We start from the raw sequence: 18,680 nt of genomic DNA on the forward strand, positions 1-18,680 counted from the left end.
ATAGCGATTTGGGTTATCCACCCCGTCAGATTGTGACTTATCTTGTTCTATTGTTGTCGGGCGCCACGTGGAGATGGTAACATTAGAGACTATGGATATATCCCGATTGGCGATGTTGCATCTTACTTGTTGTCGGTTTCGAGACGAGGATAACGATTTCGTTATGGCTTCGTGTAGACTTTCCATGATATTGGTATGCCCACGCGTGGTACTCTTTGATATTGATTTGATTATCGACATTGAACTCATACATTGCACGATTTCATCCTTCATGATACCGTTGATACATTGATGATACTTATGAAACGCCGTTACGAAATGGGGCTCCGCTGGACGAGAGTGACGCGAGGACCGACGTCCGATGTTTATTCGAATCGAGGACGAGTAGCACGGTAGCGATCGCCGAGGCTGCCTTCTCGAATCACGAGACAGTGATTCCCGAGGGTTGTATCCGGACTGCGAGGCCACGGACCCCCACAAAGTCCCCCATGGTCATGTCGCGAGATGCGATGTTCCATCATCGTGAGTACACATGACGCGTGCATATGCATTGCACTCATATTCCACACATTATTGGATTGCATTATATTATGGCTTATCAGGATATTCTTGTGACGTACTTGTGATGTACCATGTTCGTATTGAATATACCGAGACTTGGCACATTCGGGTTTAGACGCTATAACATGCGCGACGGCGCGTACTGGTTACGTTCGTGTCGACTTATACCTCGTCGATTTACCTCCGTTTATCTTACTTTATCGCCTAGATATATGTTAGGGCTAAACTTGGTACTTACCATGATACCTACCAAGATTTGTCGTTTGTACCGACATGAACTTGGTGCATTCTTTTATGAACGCAGTTCCGTGGGTTCTACCTCTACACCTTGTGGTCGATAGCGTTCGAGGATTTACCGATTCGAGTCTTCGGCGAGTAATGACGTTCACGCCCAAAGATTCCTCTCTCTATCTATTATGTCTTTATTTCCGTTCTAAGACATACTTTTGAGATGATTGATGTATTTTTATTACCTTTAGACTTGTAGTATCTAGTTAGAGGCTCTTGTATTGTTAGACCAGACTCTGGGTGGATTTGATATATTTCCTTGCTTCCGCATGTTCTTACATCATTATTGTCAGACTTACGTATTTCTATCTCTTCCGCTTATTTATTTATTTATTATTTCATATCTTTAAGATTGTTGGGATAAGGGTTCGCCTACCGAGGTGGGAAAGGTAAGTGCCCGTGCGACTTAGCGAAACTGAGTCGTGATAGTGGGTATTTTCAAAAAATATTTTCTACCAACCAAACAAATATGATAAAATAAGTAAGAAATTCACTCATTTTACACTACCCAAACGAACATGAGAAAATAAGTAGAAATTCACTTATTTTTCAAGAACACATTTTCCAGAAAAACATACCCTTAAGGGACTTAGTTTTATCTAGAGCCTAACTCATTACACATTGGGAATAGTGATCAATTGAGGTTAGATCTTGTAGGCACTTTGTTTGAAACTTTAATCCATCGAGGAGTTCCCATTTTAGCTTGTTCTTAGGGCTCTTAGTTGGTTTTATTATTAATTTGATAAAACGAATAAAATAAATGCACCCACTCCCACTTTGTTAAATCTATTCCAGCCTGTACACCTACAGGCACAGCAGTAATGCCCTGTTTGAAAAACAAAACTCCAACTAATGTCAAAATTGTTCATTTTCTCCTTTTGCTGCATTCTTTGATCTGCCCATTAGAGAGACACTCACACATACAAGATGAGTGTAATCGACATTCTAACTCGTGTGGATTCAATTTGCAAGAAATACGACAGGTACGATATTGATAAGCACAACAAAGATTCCAATCTTCTTTCCGGTGAAGATGCTTTTGCTCGCCTTTACGCCACCGTCGATGCCGACATTGAAACTGCTCTTCAGAAAGCAGATACTGCTTCTAACGAGAAAAATCGAGCGTCTGCTGTTGCGATCAATGCCGAGATTCGAAGAACAAAGGCTAGATTAATTCAGGAAGTTCCTAAATTGCAAAAATTGGCTCTAAAAAAGGTGTGTGTTTTCACTTGATTTACTATGATATGATCTCCTTAGTTGGCACATTGTCCAGTTTATTATCCTTCAGAGCTTGAAAGGAAGCCTTGGCGTAACGAGTAAAGTTGCTGCTATATGATCTGTAGTAGTGGATCTAGAATTTTCATTCAGGAGGTTAAAAAAACAATAAAAGCTAAATATAAAAAATAATTATCGACGGGAATCGAACCTAGGACACTAGAGACAATATTGAACACCCTGGACCGCTTGAGCTAACCTTTTGCATTTGTTCAGGATATTCAAAAGTTAATATATGTACATAAACACAGAAAATCTACCCTATATATGCACTGTAATATTTTGCCGAGGGTGTTCGGGCACCCTCTAAATCCGACCCCAGTGATTTGCGGAAACAACCTCTTGCAGCAACGTAGGGTAAGGCGTAGACCCTTATGGTCCGGCCCTTCCCTAGGGCCCCCGCATAACGAGCTTAGTGCACAGGACTACCCTTTATTATCATTCATATTTTGGTCAACTGTGCCTTTTGGTAATCACATTTTAACTTAAATTACTGATATCCGTTTATTTAATGTATCAGATTGGAAAGTTTTCGTTAAGTATATGTTGTTTGGGTTAAGATTTTGCTTTTCACATGTTTAGTACTCCCTTTGCCTCAATTCATGTGATACGCTTTCCTTTTTAGTCTGTCTCAAAAAGAATGATACATTTCTATATTTAGAAATAATTTAACTTAAACTTCCCGTTTTACCCTTAATGAAATGATTTACGGCCACACAAATATCTATGGTTTTTATAAACCACAAGTTTCAAAAGTCTTTTTTTCTTTCTTAAACTTTGTGTCAAGTCAAACGGTGCCACATAAATTGGGACGGAGGGAGTACTAAACATAATTGAGGTGTGTGTTTTCAGTTGATTTACTTTTCAAATCTATGAGCTCCGTAGTTGCCACATTGTCCAGTTTATTATCCTTCATAATTTGGCCAATCATGCCCTTTTAGAATCAGGTTTTAACTTGCATCACTGATATGCGTTCTTTAATGTATCAAATTAGAGATTGCCGTTTAGAATATGTTGTTTCGGCTAGATTTTGCTTTTCCACATGTTACATAGTTGAGGTTTGTCTAGTTTGCATTTTACTTTACTGTTCCATTGTCTGCTTTGGATTTATTAGGCTCAATTGTTAATACGTTGGATATATTAGTAGCTCAAGAGGTCTCAGGTTCAATTCCTAGGAGAGACAAAAACACTAGTGTTTATGTCAATTGTTCTACATGAAAGTTGTGGGTAAATCTCTTAGCTTTCAAGAGCTTTTTGAATCACGTCAGTCTGAGTAGATAAAACTTTATGCTCAAAAACGGGATTAGATCCCTAGTTTTCAAGGTCTCAAATTCTCTAACAAAAGAAACTTAACTACTTCACAAAATATGCCATAACTTTGAGGGAGTTTCTCCCCAAATCCAAAACCTGGGGTTTCAAAATAAGTTTAACCATCTTGATTCTTTAACAGAACGCCCAACATATATTTCAAAAGATAGAGATCAATTATTTTATGCAACAAAATTTGGTCTTAATGGTAGTGGGAGAATGATACTTGTGTGGGTATAGAGCTCTCCAATGGAGGGTTAGAAGAAGGAAGTAGGAAATGTCTTTTGAGAAATATAGGGGGTTTGCTAAATAGCAAAGGCCATATCTTTTGGACTAGATGGGTCAAGTTGGAATAGTAGTCGATCACCAGAGAAACAGTCGCTGAAATTTGGAGAAACTTCGCCGAAGATTGAAAAAGGTTGTCAAAATGTGGTGAAATTTGGATGGACAGGCTCGGTTTAAGGTGGCGAGAGCTGTCCCAGAAGAGGGAAGGTACTCCACACATCGGTGCGTGAGGCAGATGACGTCAAAGATCTGGAGGCGCGTTTGAGAGCGTGAGGAACCCTACAACAGCGAAACTTCTGGGAGAGGGTCGCAGGGTGGTTTCGAGTCCACTGTTATAGGCGTAGTGCCCCTGGACAGTGAGGAAACTTCTGAAACAGTGTTAAACTCGTCGGAAAATGCTTGGTGGTGGGTTTATTTTCTAATGTCGCTGGTAATTGCGCGGTGATTATAATGGCTCTGATATATGTGAGAAAGAAGAGAGTTTTAGAGAAACTCTGCTTGATTATTCCCTCAAGCCATCGGAGTTTAAATATCTAAGTGTACATATTCTTAGAAAGGAAAGATAATCAAAATACATAATTACAGAGTAAATCAAGCTATACTATATTTCCAAGATCCTAGAATATTCTTGAATATCTACAAGATTCTAACAGTAACAAGCGTTTGGATCGTAAGAGGATCAGTGTAGCTAATGTTACAAAGGGCGTGGTAGTTTGTAGTAGCTCAATTTTTCATGAACCTGTGTCATTGAAATCAGTATGAGCAGGTGATTGAGCTCACTAGGGAATGATAGTATTCCTCAAGCTGTGGTTCACTCTGTAGTGACGGCAGCAAGCTTTCTCTGTTTAGTGGAACAAATAGCTATAGAATTAAAATGTTACTTGGCAGCTTTGTCTGTGCAGCTATTTCTTGTCACTGCCTCTCTTACACTCCTTTCTCCGCTATTATATAATTAGGATTTCTTTAGCACTGTGCTGTTGTCCGATCAGTGTTTGCCCATGCTTCACAAGAAACAACCTAATTCCGCTGAGTTTGTTTTGTCAAACCTCTTGCAGGTTAAAGGGCTTTCAAGTGAAGAATTTGCTGCACGTAATGATTTGGTACTTGCACTGCCCGATAGGATAAATGCAATTCCAGATGGTGCAGCAGCTGCACCCAAACAATCGGGGGGTTGGGGAGGTTCAGATTCTCGTGCAGAAATTAAATTTGATTCAGGTGATTATAAGTTGCATCCCTTCCAAAAGCGTTTCCACTGCAGGCGAATCAACTATCCACTTCAATGTTATACAACTCCTTTTATCGTGATGATATGTTGTTTATCATTTCTTTCTATATTTGGAATGGATACAGATGGACGATTCGACGATGAGTACTTTCAACAAACTGAAGAATCAAGTCAATTCCGACAAGAATATGAAATGCGCAAAATAAGACAGGCATGTATTTCTTTTGGAATATTTAATCATGGGCGTTCATGATTCATCGGATGTTTTTTGTATTTTGTTACGTGTTATTGCTAGTTTGCTGGTTACTAAATATTAATGTTCAACTTCTCACAGGACCAAGGTTTGGAGGTCATATCAGAAGGTCTGGATACTTTGAAAAACATGGCCAGCGATATGAATGAGGTCTGCCTTCTTTTTGTGGTATGTTTTGCCCCTATATTAAGGATATTAATGATGATCCAATTTATGCAGGAGTTGGATAAGCAAGTCCCGCTGATGGATGAGATTGACACTAAGGTCAGAAAATCTTACTGTAATTCCTTAGTCAATTAAATAGAAAGAGTTCAGAACTTGTGCTCATTTGCTTTAATTTGTGGACAGATCGACCAGGCTACGTCTGACCTTAAGAATACGAATGTTAGGCTTAAGGACACGGTTAACCAGGTAAATTGAGATGCCACTATATTATGGCATTCTCTGTAAGTTTAGGCACTCGGCAGGATAGTACTTCTATCATTTGATGTACCAGATTTAATGAATTTTTTCCTTTTCCAGCTGAGATCTAGTCGAAACTTCTGCATTGACATCATTTTGCTGTGCATAATTCTTGGAATTGCAGCCTATTTGTATAAGTAAGTTCTCATTCTAACAATCTTTTAAAACCCAATGTTTTATCCCATCCTGGTTAATTTTAAGGATATTCAATTGTTATATCCACGAATAGCATTAAGCACAATTGTGAGGCATTGGTTAAGGAACTAAGACATCATCATTTTGAGGGTTGCATGTGACAAATTTTATTTGGTATGAACTCTAAAAATAAAACTGATTGCTTACTGATGAGTTATATACAATTGCAGTGTATTGAAGAAGTAAATTCTTATCGGCATGCATTCCGACTTTCCTATTAGAAGGTACTTGGTTGGCTCTGGTTGTATATTTCGTTTGTGTGCTTGTGTATACACCAACTGCTTTGTTCTTTTGGAGTTCTGTTGATGAGGCATCAGGCATGTGTCTGGATACTATCTGTTGCTTTGTTGAGAATGACCTTATCTTTCTATCTACTAAACTTTGTATAGCCATCCTACCCCCAAAAGGACAAGTTTTATATTTCACAAACAAAGATGGTGATTGTCCCTCTCTACCATAATGTACTTTTCAGATTTAAGTTGTGGTCTTCACCTTTTATCATTGCATTAATAGGTATGTCTTTCTTGTAGCAATCTCTAATTCATCTTGTAACATAGGAACTGGTTAAGCGTTGTGTCAGCTCTTTATAAAGAGAAAAGTGACAAACTCATAAAAGAAGAAAAAATTTAAGGCTCATTTTAATAACAAATTGGTACAGAAGTAGTATAATGTCTAATATATAGTGAGGGAAAGTATGATGTCTGTAAAATGTGTGCTTATGAGTCACTGAGCACATTGCATTTAAACTCATTCGATCTGTTGGCTTCTCTTCAATTAAACCAGTAACCACTATGCAGGACTCAGCTATACATTGAATACGTGGTTTTATATACTCCCGTTGTTGTTGTTAAGATATGTTATTAAGTGTCATGCTTTAGTAGAAGAGAGTTTGGTTTTAGATCCTAAGGTGCGAAGCTTTATGAGATTCGTGATGGAATTGCATAAAACAGATGTATGTGAATTACAAGCCAATAAATTCATGTTTCTCTCATTACATAAGGCATGGAATTATCTTAAAATTTGTGAACTTAGTATTCTGGGTTTGTTGCATGGTTGGAGCTGAGTCGTCTCTCTGCAAGGTCATAAATCCTAACATGAGAAGTTTTGCAACTGTATAAAGGAATACAAGAAGCTTTCAGGCATAATTTTTTGGCAGTAGCAATAACTAAACGATGTGAATGGAACATTACTGCAAATCTGCTGGAATTTATCTAGCAGCATTTTAAATGTTTTCAGTATTTTCACAATGCACTACATCCATATGCTACTGGAACTTCTTCCTGGCTATCAGAAACCAGAATTATGTAGAAAGCTATGACTAAGGGTGCCAATAACGCTATAGAGACCACAATTGCCGAGGAAATCATAAGCAGTATACTCATGCTCTCAACTTGTCTTTATTGAAAAAGGAATCCTTCAACTTCAAAGCACATAATTTTATCAAATATAGCCTTTAGGCTTCAAATATACATGCCTAAGAAGTGTCGCTTCAATCCGTGCAATTATGTAAGCTCTAAACAATGCTCTTTCCTGCAGAAATCGCTCAGCTATGAATATAAATTAAGGGTGTGTTCAGTTTGGAGGAAAACAGTTCCAATTTTTTCACGTTCGGTTGGTCAATATATTTGGACAACATTTTATCTTGGAACACAAAATCTGTCTATATCTATTCTATATCTGCATCTATCTATCTACATATATTAAAAGAGCGAATATTTTTCGCTAAATGTTGAATAACGAAAATATCATCTAAATGTTGATCGACTTTTATGTCCTTAAAAGTTTAAGTTAAGTCAGGATAAAATTTTAATCATCTTTAATATATTAATTTTTAAATTAACTTATACTATTTAGTATTTTGAATCCAATTATAAATTTGTCAATCCTAATCGAGTCATCTAAAAACTAGCAAATCAAATCCTACTTGGATTGAAAAGCCACGTTAATTATTCTCTTTAAAGAATCTTTATTATTGGTTAAAAACTGTATAATGAATAATTACACGTTTTTATTTACATGTCTCAAAATTTAACATGTAATAATCTATCATCCACCTCATAAATAATAGTATGACTTTATTGGATACAAACAATTGCTAACCATGCAATAACTTTAAAATTTAAATCTAAATTTGAATTAAATAATTTTGATTCCTTTGGCCCACGTAGAAGTTTAGTTAAATACCACTCCGACAAATCATCAAGAAGTCGGCAGCTAAAGTCCTAATGTCTAGTTAATTCTAATTAAGTGATGAACTCTATTTCCTTTATAAATAAAAAGGCTTTGCTTACAAAGTCTCAAATTTATTACAACCATTCAAGCAATTTGGACCTGACATATGTGTGAGTAGCTTCTCTATTACAATCTAATTATAAGGTGAGTAGTGATTATTTTTTGCTAAAAGAAACTATGAAATAATAAATGTAGATTGTTTTTTTTGTCAATTCTAAAAAGCACACAAGGAGAATGAGTATGACAATTGTAAATTTCAGTTTGACTATGATAACTGACACTATGAAAACTCTATTGGCAAAACAAGATGATGCTATGGACCCAATGGTATGCTTTTCAAATTAACATTGAGCTTGAAAAGTGATGAACATGCACACATGTGTGCACCTCTCCTAAAAGATTGCAATAAGGATCGTTATTTCTAATGACCCAACTTGCTTATATTTACAATTTTCGTAGCTCTCTCGCAATCGATTTCTTCTACTCTTTTATTCAAGACTTTACAGTTCAGCACTCTACGATCGGAGTAATATTTATCCATGCGTATGTAGGTAGGTTATGATAAAGAGCCGGAACATAAAGTTGTAAACATTGTTAATTGAATTTAAATATACAGAGAAAGTTAGGCAAAGAAAAATCATGACACGTGCTCTTTGATGGCAGAGTAGCACTTTCGAAACAAGCAACTTATACCTCCGATTTTTACGGTTCTTAATATGGATTCCAAGATCGTGGTTTCAAGAGAACTAATTAAGGTGTTTATCTATCTTTTATTGCCATATCTCTTCTATTCTATTGTTAAACTTTGATTTGGACTTTATTATGCCATCACTTTTATTGAACTTATGTTTAAAGATAATTGTTCAGCATGTTAAAGAAAGTAAAACAATTTTCTCAGATAATTTTTGCAAAATATTATAGGCCCGAAATTCGTTGTGAGATCAAAACATCAAGGATTAATGTTAAGGGTATGGCCTAATGTAATTTGTACGATCGATGTTGATTCTTTGTTAAAGCTTTAGCTCTTTGTTTTCTTTTAGGATATTGCAGTTCAATATATGTTCATGTATGTGTTTCCTAGACAATTCCATGCTAAGTATCTAAAAACTCTAAATATAAATCTACTTAGGCTTCTCAAAATACTCCTTGCATGCTATAATAGTATAAGATATAATTTAGATTCACAATGTAATAGCTTTTGTTGATGATCATCAGAATTATTACATGGATCTAAAACTCTAACCGTACCAACATCTAAAAGATTCTTTCTACATGGATTTTCCTTTTTCCATTTAATTGCTATTTTACAACAATTTGTTCATCGTGTTTACTATTTAATAGTTAGCGCGACATATTTGTGCAACACACGAACATAGAAACTAGTTATATTAAAAGTATAAACCCTTAAACTAAAAGTTAATTTATTAAAATACCCTTTTTTATTTTTTAAGCACCCTACTTAATTAAAAAACCTAACGCTGCATAGAAAAGCAATGCTTCTTTTTGTTGGTTGAGAAGCAAGCTTCATCATCCTTTTTCTAACTTCCTCCACGTGAAAAAAATTTACGTCTACAAACAATTCACTGTCAATGCTTCATTCTACTCATCAACAGTCAGATAAATGTTTCTTACGGATCTGGCCATTATCCTTTATGTAGCTGCATGTTTTACTCTTTTTCAGGTATTCATTAGTTTCTATGCGTATTTGTTATCTATAGACTATACGGATAATATATAACAGTTATTGATGTTTGGACTGCCAAAAAACATCTGTTTACTGCATTAGAAATTTAGCGAAATAGTGTTTGGTATTTTAACACTTAAACAATAAGAGAACTGCATCTGGAAAACATCTGTAGTGCAAAATTCTATAGTGTCAAAATTCTCACTCTCCCATGTGTTTAATTATTACTACTTGCATTACAACGTGCAGTCATTTTCAGAATTAACCGAATATAATCCTTAGAAGCTTGTATAGATTAGAGCAAGAGTCACTTGGATTTTCAAAAATAACCTGTCTATTGAAGGCAGTCAGGTACAACGTATGCCTAGTGTTTAAAAAGGCGTGAGCGTATAAGGCAGGCGGGACCTTTTACTTACGCCTAAAGTCACGGGGCGTAAGCCCCATGAATATTTAATTTTAAATATTTACAAATTAATAAAATAAACATTTAAATAAAAAATACATTAAATTTATAAAAAAATAATAATAATAAAATTAGTAAAAAAAATTGTATATATTTGTTATTAACACGCTAACATGTGCACAATCATTAAAAAAAGTCATGAAAAAGTGAATGACATAAAGATACAATACACCAATAACATGACTATGATGAAACATAATTAGAGTTGTAAAATGATACTCTATCTTAATAATTCGAAGCTAAAAATGACAATAATATAAATTTATTGTTTTAAAATCTAAAACTAGATAACAAATTAATACTTATTATAATACAAATAGCCATAATAGAGTCTTCAAAACATAAACTAGAGTGATACCAAAATAAATTAAAAGTAAAAACTACCTTGAAAAAGATAAACTGAAGAATGCTAAAAAAAAATCTTAAAGAAAATAAAGCATAAAGGAGGAAAATGCAACCACGGAAACATAGTAAGAATTGGAGGACAAAATTCTTCGCTTTGTAAATTTCACTTTGCATACAAAGGTGTAAAGTATTTCTGTTACTCTGTAAACAATAAAGAGAAAAGATTATGAAATTAGGATAAACAAATAGAATTTTTTTTTTGACTTTTTGAGATTTTTAGTTTGAAAATTTTTCTATGAGTTAACTTTTGGATATTTAGCGTAAAAATATATATTTATTAAGCAATTTTAGCTCAAATTTGAAAAAGCTCTCGGGGCTTACGCCCCAAATGAACGTCCAGATTGTTGGGGCTTACGCCTAGGAGAACACCCGTAAGGTTGGGGCTTACATTGTGTGCATATGTGGGTGGACGTTGCTTCTCTAATTTCTCTCTTTTGACTGGTTTACAAGATTTGGTGAAATATCATTGAGTGTTTATTTAGTGTGCATTTATATTCTATTCTACTAAATATTAAGGAGAAATAACACTTTTAGTCCATGTGTTATTACTATATTCCAGTTTTAGTCCCCGTAATATTCGACTAAGTATATTTAACCTTCAATTTAATTATGTGGGTGATTTTGGTCCAAGAGCCAAAAATAACAGACATACAGTTAACTGTAAGAAGGGAAATTTAGGTATTACTTGTACAATTTTCGGAGACAAAATCCCAGAACAAGAATAACTTAATTTGCTTTTGAGGATCAATTACGCCATTTACTACCACAACTTGTTTTTCATATCTTATAAAGCTTCTGCTAGTTTCAATTCAGAATACTTGTTTGTAGTTGAGAAAATGAATTTTATGCATATATTGATAGAGAATATTGCAGAATAAAATTTGAAGGAACCATTGAAATATTTGGTATCTAACGTTGGACTCCAAAATTTCATATTTTTGCTGTTTTGCTAGTAACATAATTAGATTCTTTCCCAAATGTTTCTATATATTTTTGGCTACCCAGGAAGTAACCATAAAAAGGAATATAAAACATAATGAAAGGGACAACACATTGAAACCCCAAAACTACAAAGAAATGAAAGAAAGAAAGAAACAGAATTGGCATTGGGTGGAGAGGAGGGCGTGCCTTCTCTAGTGGAAAGAATCGAATTGAGAGAACTATTCATGGATTATGGATACAGATGCAATTAATTTAGTTGTGTATATCACACTTCGAAAATCAAACTGAAAATTTAAATTCCCGAATTACCCTTCTCAATAGTTAACTATATGTTTGTTTAGTTGTGTTTTGTTTAGTAATACCAAAATCACCCACATCATTAAATTGAAGGTTAAATGTACTTAGTCGAATATCACGCGGACTAAAACTGAAATATAGTAATAACACATGGACTAAAAGTGCTATTTCCCTAAATATTAATTAGTCTGATGGCACGGGGTACTCTGTTTTCTTCTCTTGTTAATAGTTTGAAAATTTATTTTAGTTAAATGCTTACTTTTTGCTACTATCAGCATGTAGATGCTGTTAATAGATGGCGCAAGGCGCAAATGAAGTGCAAACTTAAGTGAAGAAAAGCACAGTCAAAGTAAAAAAAAATTAAAAAATTGTATGTAGTTCAAAAATAAAGACAAACAACAAATGAGTTTATAAAAAATATTGAGAAGTTCAAAATTAGATAGAATATATATTGTTTAGTCTAAGTTTTTAAAAACCAAAAAAAAAATCGTTTATAGTGAGATGTTTGACACTGTTTCTCTTCAACACTTATATATAGAGAGATTTACTCGGTAATGAAGTTAGTGTTTGGCTTAGTTAATCATTTTTTTGCAGTGTTTGGTATTTTATTTTTTTAGTAAAATTTTCAATGTTTCGTGTTTGTTTGGATTGAACTTTCATTTCAAGATATTATTATTCTTTTTCTGACCGATTTAGTATTATATTCTATGTAAATTTGTGTTGTGATCTTCTAACATATTTCTTGAATTACGTTGTCACACAATTGGTAATAATTTTGATTTTTACTAACTAAAATTATTTTAATATACTAACTAGAGAGCTTGTTCGGTCAAGCTTCAAAAACAACAAACTTCAAATATTTTAGTCGTAAGTATTGGATTTTTTGTGCTTTTTGCCTTGGACATACAACTAATATAATGTAACTGTAATTCTTAAGGTAAATGAGACCGATAATGTTCTACCCAATTATCAGTTAAATTGGCCGAAAGATTGTTATCAACTCTATCCTTTATTGATATTTGTAGGGAATATTTGATCCAAAAGTAGAATCTAGGATTGTTGGTCTTACATTGACTTACGTGTTATAGGAGTTCAACCAACGCATCCAATTTTCACAGTAAGTGCTTGGTTCAAAAAAAGTTTCCTGCTTTTATTAATATTTTTTGTTGAGCCTTTTACAATTTAGGATTCGTGTGTTTAAATTTACAGGTAGTTGCTCCAATAATCTAATTAGGAAATTTATTCCTTATTTCGTTTCAAATTTGGTATAATTTGGGAAAATAAAGGGAATATAATGAAACTAAAAGTCAATGGAGAATAAACAGAAGGAACAAGGTTTAATGGTTGATTTCTCTTTTGAAATTAATGACCGTTTTGGACTTTATTAGTCATTAATCGTATGCAAAAACTTGTACTTTATTTTTAATTTTATTGATTTAACTAAAATTTAATCTTAATAATATTAATATAATCTTACAAGATCATGTATTACATGATTCGACCTACATGTGCAAATCATGTGTTGAGAATATAAACAACAAAAATTAAAATATTTAATGTCACAACCCAAATCATGGTCATGATGGCACCCACACTAACCCCCCGGTGGGCGAACCATCCCTTAAATCAATACTTAGTCAAATTACGAATCAGGCATAAATAATACAACCAAACATTATATAAGTCTTAACATACCATAAATATTAAATTGTGGAATACTGAGTCAAATATAAATACATCTCCCAAGGATTGAAGTCACAATACAAGAACCACTAATCCAAAGACAAGTCTAGAAACATAATAATTATCTGATCACAAGGGAAATACTGTCTAAAGGATAGAAAAGTAGAAAATAAAGAAGAGATCTAGGTTGCAGGCTGGCAAGTGGCTCACCCTTTGATCTCGAGATAAGAAGCCTCGAGGCTAAACTCGGGGCCTCAATGTAGATCCTGTCTCAAACTCCGCACTTAGAAAAAGTGCAGCAAGAGTAGTATCAGTACAACACACATATTGCTAAGCATCATAGGCCTACTAAGATTAGATAACGCATATGAAATACAGAAATCAACAGGTAAACAGATAAGACATAACCAATAGTCAACAGACACATAATATCCTAACATTGTCAAGTCATAGCCTAGGTTAAGCTTCTATTCCACAAGTCTGCCAAGTTCGCTTCTATTCCACAAGTCTGCCAAGTTCTAAGGAATACCTCATGCATTGATCACAACACAAGTACAACACCAACCAAATTCGATAAGATAATATATGATGCAATAATGAGAGATGCAATACAAATGAGATGATATGCCGTGCAATGCAATGACCAATATCTCAAATCTGTACACACATTCTATAAGCATTTGTTGCTTAAATAGTCATGACCCATGAGGGACCCACGGCCTCCGTGTACTAGCCACTTCGGACGGGCTATAGGCCATGGCTCTATCAACATATCCAGTACAAACCTTGGATCATAGCAATAATCATATGTCACTTTCATCTTTCTCTTTCTTTCCATTTCGATCTGGTTTCCATGTACTCTTTCATCATGTATGAATGTACAAATGCAAGAATGAGGGATCACATGTTTCCAATGAATATGATATGGAATTCAATAAGCACCAGAAAGCCAATTCAATCCTTGCATGAATTATCAAACTACCATGGAAATGTATCAAATAGAACCAACACATCCCCCATCACCACAATCACGTAATCAAGTACACCACATGTCAATAATTGCATAAAAAAAGGTGACAAAACCACATAATCAGAAATCATACCAATCTAGTGGATTAAACACCACAACCATGCCCAAAGGCCTATCATGCTTTCCTCGTCAACAACGACATAAGACATGCTAATCGCTAATCAAAGTCTAAGAAGATAAGTCGTAACCTACGTTGAATCCGAGCACGAGCCTCGAACTCTTTAAATATGGGCCTTCCCCTTCCGGATTGCCTCCGAATGCTCAAAGTCTAACAATTAAATGATCTACATTAGACTACGAATCTAATGATACCTATATTGCTATGCTTTTGGAAAACCCCCAAAATAACCCTAAGAAGTGACCCCATGCCCATTCGAGGATAAAATTGGAAATAAAGAGTAAAATTACGTTACCCATAATCTAGCTAATCCCCAACCTTAATTCCATGGAATTCAAATCACATTTAAGCCTCAAATTTCATTATATTCCAAAATCTCCAATTTTAACCTAGGGTTTTTAAATCTCTAATCCCCAACCAAACATGATTACAACCACTAAATAATGATAAGAATAAATTAAAAAATCATATAACTAGGATTACGAACTTACCTCAAAGCCTAGATTAGCAACAACTCTTAAAAACTCTCCAAAATCAACTCAAGAACTTAGAATTTGAGAATGAGGAAGAATTCTCAGTTTGGGATTTTTTAATCACCGATGGACGACCCTTTTTCGCAATCACGGTCTGAGACCACGCGATCGCGTTTACCCGACCTAGCTGACTCCTTCGCGATCGCGACTAACCCACTCACACACGTGCCTCCACGCGATTGCAGGACCTCACCACGCGATCGTGAAGGCTTGTTCCCATCAGGCTAGCCACCGCAATGCCTTCTCCGTGATCGCAAAGAAGGACATCAGCAACTGATGAAACCATAAAATATGGATTTTGGCTCTAGCACCCCGAAATCTCGAGACTCACACGGAACCTTCCAGATACAAATCAAATATGCAAACTGAATATAAATGACGTTAGGAACTCACTCGTGTCCTCGGAATTCCCAATAGAGGTCATCTTGACCGGGTCAACCTCGAAACCCCCAAAGTCATGTTTCCAACCAAGGACCCAAATTGCTCTCGAGTGCCTCGGGAACCGAACAAATCACCCTACTAAGTTACAAATGACTTTCCGAACCTCATGGAATCAATGGGATTCCCAAAAAGGTTCGTTTCCCAAAAGTCAATTATTAGTCAACGATTTTTTACTTTAAGACCCTAATTTCTTCAAAACTAACCCGGATCACCTAGGGAACCGCGCTACACATCCCCATGAGTCAAACAATCTCTAATGGCACTAGGGGAAGGGTCAATAGGGGTAAAAGGCTCCAAAAGCCTAAACGACCAAACGGGTCGTTACATCAAATACCAATTAAACAACTGTTCGTTCTCGAAAGGAAAAAAAAGAAATGTAAAAATGGTACCTGACTCGGTAAAGAGCTGCGGATATCTACTACGCATATCAAATTCGATCTCCCACGTAGCTTCGTCAACTAGACGGTACTTCCATTGAACCTTCACCGAAGTTATCTCCTTTGACCTCAACTTTCGGACCTCCCTATCTAAGATAGCTATCGACTCCTCTTCAAAGGACAGATTCTGATCGAATAGGATCGACTCCCACTGGATGTTATAAGACGCGTCCAAATGATATTTCTTCAGCATGGACACATGAAACACCGGGTCGACACCCGACAAACCAAGAGGTAGCGCCAACTTATAAGCTATATCTCCAACACGACAAAGGATCTCAAATGGACAATGAACCTTGGGCTAAGCTTACCCTTCTTCCCAAATCTCATCACACTCTTCATGGGTGAAACGTTCAATAGAACCTAATCAACTACCATAAACTCTAAATCACGAACCTTTCGGTCCGCATACACTTTTTGCCTACTTTAAGCCGCCAGAAGCTTTTCTTGAATCAACTTCACCTTATCCAATGACTCTCTTAACAAATTGGTACCGCAAGGTCTCACCTCAAAAGCATCAAACTAGCCAACTAAAGATCGGTATCTCCACCCATGTAGGGCCTCAAAAGGAGCCATGTCGATACTCGAATGATAGTTGTTGTTGTACGCAAACTCTGCCAAAGGTAAGAACTGGTCCCAATGACCACCAAAGCCGATCACACATGCTCAAAGCATATCCTTTAAAACTTGAATCGTCCGCTTAGACTGACTATCAGTCTGCAAGTGAAAAGCTATACTAAGATCCAACTGAGTCCCCATCTCTTTCTGCAAAGTCCTCCAAAAATGGGATGTGAACTGAGTGCCTCTGTTAGAGATAATGGAGATAAGCACCCCATGCAATCGAATAATTTCTCTGATGTAGATCTGGGCCAACCTCACCGCATTGTCGATAGTCTAAAGTGGAATGAAGTGCGCTGACTTGGTCAACCTATCCACGATAACCCAAATAGCGTCAAACTTACCTAAAGTCTTCGGTAAACCAACCACAAAGTCCATGACTATCCTCTCCTACTTCCACTCTGGAATGGGCATCCTCTAAATCAAACCCCTTAATCTCTGGTTCTCGTAGTTAACCTGCTGGAAATTCAAACACTGAGAAATGAACTCAACAATATCTTGCTTCATCCTGCGCCAACAATAGTGCTATCTCAAATCACGGTACATCTTGGTAGCACCAGGGTGAATGGAACATCTAGAACTGTGAGCCTCCTCTAAAATTATCTTGATCAAGCCACCAACCTGAGGAACGCAAACATACCCCTTAATCCTCAAAGCCCCCTCACTTTCTAGAATTGCCTCCTTAGCCTCTCCATTCAACACTTTATCATGAATCTTGCACAACTTAACATCCTCGAATTGTTGTGCCTTAATTTGATCCAAAAGAGACGAGCTCGCCTCAACACAAGCCAAAACCTTGCCTGAATACGAAATATCAAGCCTCACCATCCCGTTTACCAAAGTCTGAATGTCCATGAACAACGATCTCTCCCTTACAAGTAATCAGGCCAAACTACCCATACTTACCGCCTTCTGGCTCGTCGCATTCGCCATAACATTGGCCTTGTCCGGATTATATAGAATAGTCAGGTCGTAATCCTTAAGTAACTCCATCCATCTATGCTATCTGGAGTTCAAGTCCCTCTGATTAAACACATGCTAAAGACTACGATGATCAGTGAAAACCTCACAATGGATCCCATACAAGTAGTGCCTCCAAATCTTCAAAGCAAATACCACTGCCGCCAACTACAAGTCATGTGGGGTTATTCTTTTTGTGCACCTTTAACTGACTCAAAGCATAAGCAATAACCTTACCCTCCTTAGTCAAAACAAAACCCAAACCTATACGCGAATTATCATAATACACAGTGAAGTCCTTTCCCTCGATCGATAGAGATAAAATAGGAGCCGTAGTCAATAAAGTCTTGAGCTTTTAGAAGCTCTCTTCACACTCATCGAACCACTGAAAAGACATATTCTTTTTAGTCAAATGAGTCAAATAGAAAGCAATCGAAGAGAACCCCTTCACAAACCGATGATAATAACTGGCAAGACCCACAAAACTCCGAATCTCGGTCACTCAAATGGGCCTAGCCCAATTCTGGACCGCTTCAATATTCTTGTGATATACCATAATCCCATCCTTAGACACAACATGCCCCAAGAATGCCACAGAATCGAGCCAAAACTAACACTTAGAAAATTTCGCATAAAGCTCCCTTTCCTTAACAATCCAAGTACAATCCTCAAATGCCTCTCATGATATTCCTTGCTTTGCAAATACACTAAGATGTCATCAATGAAGAATATGACGAAAGAGTCCAAGTATGACTTGAAGATGCCATTCATTAGATCCATAAAAGTTGTCGGGGCATTTGTAAGACCGAAAGACATAACTAGGAACTTGTAGTGACCATAACGAGTCGTAAAGGCCGTCTTTGGAATATCCTCGACCCTGATCTTCAACTGGTGATAGCCCGACCTCAAATAAATCTTGGAAAATATGGTGGCTCCCTGAAGCTGGTCAAACAAATCATGGATTTAAGGAATATGATAATTTTTT

General features: G+C 36.1%; 1 protein-coding gene across 4 annotated transcripts; it reads left to right on the forward strand.

The window, feature by feature from the left end:
* Positions 1-1,520: 1,520 nt before the first annotated feature.
* On the forward strand, positions 1,521-6,330 carry LOC132035434 (syntaxin-71-like). 4 transcript variants are annotated; one of them, XM_059425713.1, is made up of 8 exons: positions 1,525-2,064; positions 4,773-4,932; positions 5,068-5,153; positions 5,277-5,363; positions 5,415-5,459; positions 5,544-5,606; positions 5,718-5,794; positions 6,023-6,330. In XM_059425713.1, exons 1-8 carry the CDS (start codon positions 1,777-1,779, stop codon positions 6,036-6,038), a joined length of 822 nt encoding a protein of 273 aa, XP_059281696.1. In that variant the 5' UTR covers positions 1,525-1,776; the 3' UTR covers positions 6,039-6,330. The 4 variants fall into 4 exon arrangements, with proteins under 4 accessions (XP_059281698.1, XP_059281696.1, XP_059281699.1 ...); XM_059425714.1 differs by having other exon boundaries at positions 1,530-2,064; positions 5,277-5,345; XM_059425715.1 differs by lacking the exon at positions 5,718-5,794 and having other exon boundaries at positions 1,521-2,064.
* Positions 6,331-18,680: the final 12,350 nt, after the last annotated feature.

Source organism: Lycium ferocissimum, chromosome 10 (genome assembly GCF_029784015.1).
Source record: "Lycium ferocissimum isolate CSIRO_LF1 chromosome 10, AGI_CSIRO_Lferr_CH_V1, whole genome shotgun sequence".
In the NCBI taxonomy this organism is placed as follows: Eukaryota; Viridiplantae; Streptophyta; class Magnoliopsida; order Solanales; family Solanaceae; genus Lycium; species Lycium ferocissimum.

Bases quoted from the DNA above. Each gene is read 5' to 3' on its own strand.
- LOC132035434 (XM_059425713.1), top strand. From the start codon at position 1,777: ATGAGTGTAATCGACATTCTAACTCGTGTGGATTCAATTTGCAAGAAA. The intron at 4,933-5,067 runs GTGATTATAAGT...GAATGGATACAG, and splicing joins AGAAATTAAATTTGATTCAG to ATGGACGATTCGACGATGAG. The intron at 5,460-5,543 runs GTCAGAAAATCT...ATTTGTGGACAG, and splicing joins TGGATGAGATTGACACTAAG to ATCGACCAGGCTACGTCTGA.